At 38.6% G+C, this 9,458-nt stretch overlaps 1 protein-coding gene across 15 annotated transcripts in view; it reads right to left on the reverse strand.

Annotated features, from left to right (window-relative positions):
- kst (spectrin beta chain, non-erythrocytic 5 kst) overlaps positions 1 to 9,458 on the reverse strand; it is a 436,819-nt gene that overhangs the window by 150,946 nt on the left and 276,415 nt on the right. For all 15 annotated transcript variants that reach the window (XR_011393672.1, XM_070097938.1, XM_070097941.1 and 12 more), the window contains 3 exons: positions 6,193 to 6,366; positions 2,099 to 2,323; positions 1,039 to 1,221 (listed from right to left, as the gene is read on the reverse strand). Coding sequence is in view for 14 of the 15 variants with exons in the window: in XM_070097938.1 (XP_069954039.1) it covers positions 1,039 to 1,221; positions 2,099 to 2,323; positions 6,193 to 6,366 (582 nt within the window). In the remaining variant the exon portion in view is untranslated. The remainder of the gene's footprint in view (positions 1 to 1,038; positions 1,222 to 2,098; positions 2,324 to 6,192; positions 6,367 to 9,458) is intronic.

Raw genomic sequence — 9,458 nt, forward strand, 5'->3', positions numbered from 1 at the left:
CCATTTCCAGGACTCAAGTCCAGTTATGTAAAAATAAGGTGATGATGGTATCAAATAATTTAAAAGAAAAACTGGATATCACACTGGAGGGAAAGAGTATGGGAAAAGTGAACGTTTTCAGATATTTGGGAGTTGACTTGTCAGTGGATGCGTTTATGAAGGATGAGGTAAACAATTGAATTGATGAAGGAAAAAGAAGTGGTCTGTTGAGGTATCTGTGGAGATGAAGAAAGTTATCCATGGAGGCAAAGAAGGGAATGCATGAGAGTTTAGTGGTACCAACACTCTTATATGAGTGTGAAGCTTGGGTTGTAAATGCTGCAGCAAGGAGGCAGCGGAGATGTTACGTCTAAGGGCAAGGTGTGGTGTAAATATTATGCAGAGAATTCGTAGTGTGGAAATTAGGAAGGGTGGAGTTACTAAAAGTATTAGTCAGAAGGATGAAGAGGAGCTGTTGAGGTGGTTTGGTCATTTAGAGAGAAAGGAACTTGGAGAGTGTATAAATCTGTTGGGGAAGGAAGGCACTGTAGGAGTCTTCCCTGACAAGGTTGGAGCGAGGGGGATAAAGGAGGTTTTGTGGGATAGGGGCTTGGATTTCCAGCAAGCATACATGTGTGTGTTACATAGGAGTGAATGGAGACTAATGGTTTTCGGGACCTGACAAGCTGTTGGAGTGTGAACAGGTTAATATTTTGTGAAGGGATACAGGGAAACCAGTTAGCCAGACTTGAGTCCTTGGAATGGAAAGTACAATGGCTGCACTTTAAAGGAAGGGGTTTAGGATACTGGCAGTTTGGAGGGACGTTTAAACTGTCTTATCTGAGTGCCTCTGCAAAGACAGTGATTATGTATGAGTAATGGTGAAAGTGTTGAATGAAAGTTTTTTTTTTTTTTGTCACCCTGCCTCAGTGGAAAAATGGCTGAAGTGTTAAAAAAATACATGAACAATTCCAGGGCATCTTAGATGCCACAAAATACAGTTAGATATGTGACTGGGATTTCCTATATTTAGCACAGAACTTAAAAAAAAATGCTAACCTGGGCATCCACCTCTTCAATAGTGGTTCCAAAATCAGCAGATGAGAGAGCAGCTTCCTGTGTACTACTGATGGTGTCTAGCTGTTTGGCATCTCTTAAGAAGAATTGCAGGTCAATCAATTGATCAAGATAAACTTTCTTGTGTTGCCATGCTGCATGTAGTTTGTTTCTCTCCTCAAGAACCTGCATTTTAATGAGTTGTAATATGATCAGGGGAAATGAGAACTTTTACCTACAAAAATAAGACTGGTTATCAAACATCCTCAGTACTTTTAGGAATACACAAACATCAAATGTAAAAAAAAAAACATTTATAAATATTTCTCAAATCAAAGAATGGGTGGGGCTCAGATCCACAGCAGGCGAGTGTGCTAACTCGCTCTAATAGGATTTATCCAATTACGTATAAATCCTATTAGACCCAGCTGGTCCAATGGTCAGAACATTGGCCTGTGAGCTTTATCCCTTCTATGATTTGTTTCCAATTGTGTTATTTCTCAAGTCAAATACTGTTTATAAAACTGTCAATTTCTGACATAAATAGAATAAATTTATAAATAATCTTTCCAATTTGGTGCCTCAGTATTTAAATCATTTAAAAGAGGCAATAAGTTATCTCAAGGAAAAAATAGCCTTTCTAATATTAAATACTAAAACTAAATTCCACAACTACACACAATAACACTCCAAACTTCCTCCAATTTAGGATATAACCTTTGTTGAAAGCTTGAGCCAATCAGAAGAGGCATTCTTCAGTTATTGCATGGAAATAAATTATTGCTTTGACTGTGAAACTGACAAAAGGGTAGCCGCATACCCCAACATGAACATTCTCTAGATACCCATACATGTGTGTTGAAAATGTGAAGCCACTGACCAGGTGTTCAAGCTACAAACCAAGGAGGAAAAAAAAATTTTGGCAATCACTCTAGGCTCCTCATGCTGGAGGATACTTAACTAATTTTAGAAGTATTATGAATCAAGCCAGTATATGACCTGTGTATTCTTTGTGAGGTTTCTCCTTATATTGTTTCTAATTCTTATAATAGCACTTTCTCACCTTGTTCACTCTCTCCTCAACTTCAGAACTTGCATAGTGCCGATCTTCAACCATATTACCGCCAGCCTCAACCACTTTGCTGAACTCGTCCTCTCGTGCCTCAATTTCTGCCTTAATGCGTTCATGCTCAGTTTTCAGACCCTGAGCACTTGCTGCATCTCTTACTTTCTCCTCAGCTTTCATGGTAGTTCTTAAGTCACTTGACCAGCTGATCAGGTCACGTGACTGTGAAAAGGATTACAAGCGTTCAGTATATTATATTTTCATACATTTATGCAAAACTCTTCTCTAAAGGAGATGGGATGAACATTTTGCTATGTCGCCTCCGCTATTTCACACATACTCTGGATCCTTGTGAAGTTAATATTTACTTCAGCTGCTTGGAATGTGGGTAATACTGTAAATTCAACAATAATTGGGTTGTGCAATGCTGATATGTACTTATAATTTGTACCTAGAGAAAGAACACTTTTCATAATTAAAATAAATCCCCCCCACCCACCTTGTCAGTAGCATTACTGATTTAGTGTTACTGATTCCCAGTGTGACATACTTGTGTAGTTATCCCCAGCATGTCAGTAATGTGTACTACTGTACTCCTAGTAACCGTTACTGATTCGCCGCCTCCCTGTGTGAATCACTGACCGTTACTGCTGGCCTAGTATGATTTGAATGCTGCTCGCCCTCCAGGCACTCGGCAGCTCATTCCAAGTAAAGACGTTAGGTAGACGGCAGGTCAAGCTTAGCGGTTCCTCCCTAGTACCCATAATAATAAGTTAAAATCTGTTCGAAGTTTGTGATTTTACCCAATTCCAGCATACGAACCCCCACGCGACACCACAAGCCCACAATATAATTGTATCTATGACAACTCATTTAATGTTGTATAATAAAGTAAATATTAAAACCCATAAACCATTTTAACAATTCACACTATTTCTACTATAAAACTCTCAGTACAGTGGACCCCCGCATAACGATGGCATCGCATAGCGATTTTTCCGCATAACGATTACTTTTATCGGAAAATTTTTGCCCCGCATACCGATTAAAAACCCGCATACCGATTTTCGTCCGAGACGCGTCCAATGTGCCCTCAGCCAGCCTCACATGTGCCGCTCCGTCCCATTGTTTACCAGCCAGCCTCCGCGGTAACATCCAAGCATACACTCGGAATATTTCGTATTATTACAGTATTTTCGGTGCTGTTTCTGGAAAATAAGTGACCATGGGCCCCAAGAAAGCTTCTAGTGCCAACCCTACACCTCAAAGGGTAAGAATTACTATAGAGATGAAGAAAGAGATAATTGATAAGTATGAAAGTGGAGTGCGTATAGCCGACCTAGTCAAGCTGTACAAGAAACCCCAATCAACCATCGCTACTATTGTGGGCACCAGAAAGACAATCAAGGAAGCTGTTCTTGCCAAAGGTTCAACTGTGTTTTCGAAACAAAGATCGCAATTGATGGAAGATGTTGAGAGACTCTTATTGGTGTGGATAAATGAAAAACAGATAGCAGGAGATAGCGTCTCTCAAGCGATCATATGTGAAAAGGCTAGGAAGTTGCATGACGATTTAATTAAAAAAATGCCTGCAACTAGTGATGATGTGAGTGAATTTAAGGCCAGCAAAGGTTGGTTTGAGAGATTTAAGAAGCGTAGTGGCATCCATAGTGTGATAAGGCATGGTGAGGCTGCCAGTTCGGACCACAAAGCGGCTGAAAAATATGTGCAGGAATTCAAGGAGTACATAGAAACTGAAGGACTGAAACCTGAACAAGTGTTTAATTGTGATGAAACAGGCCTGTTCTGGAAGAAAATGCCAAGCAGGACCTACATTACTCAGGAGGAAAAGGCACTCCCAGGACATAAGCCTATGAAAGACAGGCTTACTTTGTTGATGTGTGCCAATGCTACTGGTGATTGCAAAGTGAAGCCTTTATTAGTGTATCACTCTGAAACTCCCAGAGCGTTCAGGCAAAAGAATGTCCTCAAGGATAATTTGTGTGTGCTGTGGAGGGCAAACAGTAAGGCATGGGTCACTAGGGAATTTTTCTATAACTGGTTACACCATGCATTTGCCCCCAATGTGAAAAATTACCTAACTGAAAAGAAATTAGAACTTAAGTGCCTCCTGGTGTTAGACAATGCCCCTGGTCATCCTACAGACGTGTCAGAGCGACTTTATGGGGACATGAGCTTCATTAAGGTGAAGTTTTTGCCTCCTAATACCACTCCTCTCCTGCAGCCCATGGACCAGCAGGTTATTTCCAACTTCAAGAAACTGTACACAAAAGCTCTGTTTGAAAGGTGCTTTGTAATGACCTCAGAAACTCAACTGACTCTAAGAGAGTTTTGGAGAGATCACTTTAATATCCTCAATTGTGTAAACCTTATAGGTAAGGCTTGGGAGGAAGTGACAAAGAGGACCTTGAACTCTGCTTGGAAGAAACTGTGGCCAGAATGTGTAGACAAAAGGGATTTTGAAGGGTTTGAGGCTAACCCTGAGAATCCTGTGCCAGTTGAGGAATCCATTGTGGCATTGGGAAAGTCCTTGGGGTTGGAGGTTAGTGGGGAGGATGTGGAAGAGTTGGTGGAGGAGGACAATGAAGAACTAACCACTGATGAGCTGCTAGATCAACTTCAACAGCAAGAGGCCACACCTGAGGAAATTGCTTCGGAGGAGGGGAGAGAGAAATTGAAGAAGTTGCCTACTTCAAAGATTAAGGAAATCTGTGCAAAGTGGCTTGAAGTGCAAACCTTCATGGATGAAAATCACCCTCACACAGCTATTGCAAGCCGTGCTGGTGATTATTACACTGACAATGTTGTGAAACACTTTAGGCAAGTCATAAAGGAACGAGAGGTACAGGCCACTATGGACAGATATCTTGTGCGAAAGAAGTCCAGTGACTCTGAAGCTGGCCCTAGTGGCATTAAAAGAAGAAGGGAAGTAACCCCAGAAAAGGACTTACTACCTCAAGTCCTAATGGAAGGGGATTCCCCTTCTAAACACTAACACACTCTCTCCCCTCCTCCCATCCCATCAATCATCACCAGATCTTCAATAAAAGTAAGTGTCATTTAATTGTGCATGCCTTTTTCAGTTTGTGTGTATTAAAATTAACATTTCATGTGGTAAAAAAAATTTTTTTTCATACTTTTGGGCGTCTTGCACGGATTAATTTTATTTCCATTATTTCTTATGGGGAAAATTGATTCGCATAACGATTATTTCGCATAACGATGAGCCCTCTTGCACGGATTAAAATCGTTAACCGGGGGTCCACTGTATTATACACCATTCTGCCAAGCAGCTAAAGTATTTAAATATGGATTGAAGACACTCAGATGCAGTGGATATCTTTATTGAAAATAACATTTCACCTGTGCAAAACTCTCATTAATTCAGACATCCATTGCATCAGTGCCCTACACTCTACATTGTCAGTATTTACATACTATTTCAGTTCCAAAAAAATACATTAACCATCACTCCAATTCTAGTTGCCTTTCTAAAAGAGCTCAATATCAGTCCAATGCTGACACACCAACACACATTCATCTTAGTTTTAAAGTGTTGCAATTGTTCCTCTCTCCAACACGTATCAGTTAACCTCTTCTCCTGAATCTCTTCAAAAGGTATTATTGTATTTAAACTAACAACTCATCAAATTTCATGAACCACTAAGCTTACTGCCATCAATTCCTACTCCAACATGTTTACCTTTGCCTGCTGAATGTTCAATACTCTGCACTGAAAAAGATTTTAAAATTGCAAATCAACTAATGGAAACTGGGTATGGGAAAAAAATGTGAGGGAAATATTTGTAATGGAGGGAGGAAAGTGACAGAAAAAAAAGAATAAAGAATAAAAAGGAAAGAGAAAAAGGACAAAGGAAAAAATATAACATGGAGGAAGGGGTGCAAGAGAAGGAAGAGGTAGAAGAGAGGAAAGAGGAAGAATAAAAGGATAAGCAAGTTATCTTACTACTATGGACTGAAATTTATATTAAGTGAATGATGAAATTTAAAGGAAGAAAAAGAAAAAAAAAATCCCTTGGTTTTAGGAGAGTAATGTTAGATATACTAACATCAGCCAAGAATCTCTGAAGATCAGCTGCAGCATGAAGCTGCTCTTTCCTTCTAGAGGCACGCTCTTGAAGCATATTCCAGTTGTCAACCACTAGAGTTTGTTGCTCAGCTATATGTTCAGCATTACTGCCTGGGTATGTTGACTGAAGTCTTGCAGAGTCATCAACCAGAACCTGATAATTACAACATTCTTCTAGATTATTTAAATAAGATTATTAATAAATCAGTATGAAGAGAAAGCAAAGTTCCCTACCAACAAAAGTTTGTTCTGCAAATGTTTACCATTGTCTTCATGGTTGTTGGCAATATTCTTGTTTGACAAAATCAGAAAATGCTAATAAAAATGGTGAAAAGTCTGACAGTGACAGGGATACTGGCCAGGAACTACTGGAAGAAGATTCCATAGCATCTTCACACACAATAAAAAATCAGTGTTAGGGCTTTTAAAGGAATACCTTATCAATTGTAACAGGGGCCTACAAAATTCTGCCATACTGAGTTGTCAGCCATGCAATATCAATATTTAACTCTTTCACTGTCAGTGCCGTAATATTACAGCTCGCAAGTCAGTGTTGGTGCCGTAATATTACAAGAAAATTCTAGCAGCTTCCAATCTTGCAGAAGAAAGCTGGTAGGCCTACATACGAGAGAATAGGTCCGAGTGGTCAGTGTGCGCAGTATAAAAAAAATCCTGTAGCACGCAGTTCATGATAAAAAAAAAAAAAAAAAACTACCGAGATTTTGGTTTAAAACACCGAATTTGCAGTGTATTTTTGTATGGTATTTATGATTGTGCTCTTGTTTTCTTGGTCTCATTAATAGAATGGAAGATATATTACAGAAAGATATGATTTTGAATGGTTTAATGCTTTCACTGTCGAGACCCCTGCTCACAAACTTGCTCTCAGTGTCGAATTAAAAAAAAAAGAAAAAAAAATTAAATGATAGAGAATCTTTTCCCCATTGTAATGGCACCAAAAGTACAAAATTTAATGGAAAACTTAAGGAATTAGGCTCTCGCAAATTTAGCGGTCTGGGCAATATTTACCCATCACCTATTTTGCCCACTCTGGCCCTATTTTAAGCAAATTCCGTTGTTCCAGTCGACCAAACTCATAGCTATTTCGTTAGAACTCCATTTGTTATATCGAATGACTACAATAAACTCCCCATTTACTGATTTCAACTACCCAATTAAGTGATCAGAAATTGGTAATTTGGCCAATTTCATACACAATTCAAGTAAGGCTAATTTGAAAATAGGGGCCAGAATAAACAACACAGGCATTCCTAGCTCTAAAATAACATTTTCTCTGTTCATTAGTCACATCTCCAGGCCCTCTTATATTATATTTGCTTTCCATTTTGAATTTTTATTCACAAAAAATAAAAGATTCTGTTATGCAGACTACTGCATTATTGTAAAAATGGTATAAATAATATCAGCGCATTTGTGAAAGCATATCAGACCCACCAGCTGACATGCACTGAATGCGTGACGTGATTTGTTTACTCTTGAACGTTGGAAAAAATTAGGACCAAGAAAATGAGAGTACAACCATAAATACCATTAAAACACCGCAAAGTCGGCGTTTTAAACCAAAAAATATGGTCGGAGTTTTTTTTCCCTCATTATGCACTTCGTGCTGCAGGACTTTTTTTTATACTGTGCACACTGAGCACACAGACCCATTCTCTCACATATAATCCTACCAGTTTTCACCCACCAGATTTGAAGGAGCCAGACTTTTGGTGTAGTACTACGGGACCGACACTGGCTTGCAAGCCAAAATATTACGGGACCGACAGAGAAGGGATTAATGAACACATACTGGAAGCTTGGGAGGAGCCAAACACAATTTAAACATTCAACAAAACACGCATGCTAGGGAAGGAGTGCAGAAGGAATATAATTCCAATATTCAAGGTAGCAGGTTGGTAGACAGCAACCACTTGGGCAGGTACTACTGTCCTACCAAGCGAGTGTAAAAAGGAAGCCTGTATTTGTTTTACATGAAGGTAGGATTGCTGGTGTCCTTTCTGTCTCAAACATGCAAGATTTCAGGTACATCTTGCTACTTTACTTAACCTTTTCAGGGTCCAAGGCCCAAATCTGGAGTCACGCACCAGTGTCCAAGAATTTAAAAAAAAAAATTTGTTATTTTTTCTTATGAAATCGTAGAGAATCTTTTTGTGAAGGTAATAAAACAAAAAGTACGAAATTTGGTGGAAAATTGACGAAATTATGCTCTCGCGAATTTTGATGTGTCAGCGATATTTACGAATCGGCGATTTTGCCGACTTTGACTCCCATTTTAGGCCAATTACATTATACCAATCAACCAAATTCTTAGCTATTTCACTAGTATTACTTCTATTCTATCGATTGAGCACAAGAAATCGCCAAGTCAACTGTTTCAACTACAAAATAAAGTGATCGGAAATTGTTAATTTGGCCAATTTAACACAAAGTTCAAAATATTCCAATTTCAAAATAGGGTCCAGAATAAACAATGTAGGCATTCCTGGCACTAAACTAACATTTCGTCTGTTCATTAGTTATGTTTTGAGGCTTTACAAATAAATTCCATTTTGATTTTTTATTCACATAATGAATTTTTATTCACACCAAAATATAGAAGATTTGCTGTTATGCAATACTGTAATAATTGTATAAATATCATCATCATATTTGTGAATGTATATTAGACCCACCAGCTGACGTGTATTAGACGTGTGAGGTCGTTTGTTTACTCTTGAATATCGGCAAAAATTTAACATTTCTGCTACTTTGAGCTCAGTTTTAAGCCATTTCCAGTGCTAAAACCAATCAAAATCATCTCTATTTCTGTAATATGTCTTCCATTCTATAAAATGAGACCAAGAAATCGCAAATACAACTATAAAACACATACGAAAAAACACTGCAAAGTTGCTGTTTTAATCGAAAAATCATGATTTCAGTTTTTTTCTCTCATTATACACAGTGTGCTGCAGGATCTGTTTTATGTGGTGCACACATACCACATAGATGTATTCTCTCATATCTAGGCCCAAATGTACCACTCACAGTTTATCAGAGTGAGCTGAGCTCATGGCGTAGATCTACGGTTTGGACACTCACCGTAAAGCCGTAGATCTACGGGACGGACCCTGAAAGGGTTAAACTTAGGTCATATACATGTACATGTTTATGTATACACACTCATCTGAGTTTTCTTTGATTTTATCTTAATAGTTCTTGTTCTTAGTGCTTTTCATTTCA

This window comes from Cherax quadricarinatus, chromosome 60 (assembly GCF_038502225.1).
Source record: "Cherax quadricarinatus isolate ZL_2023a chromosome 60, ASM3850222v1, whole genome shotgun sequence".
In the NCBI taxonomy this organism is placed as follows: Eukaryota; Metazoa; Arthropoda; class Malacostraca; order Decapoda; family Parastacidae; genus Cherax; species Cherax quadricarinatus.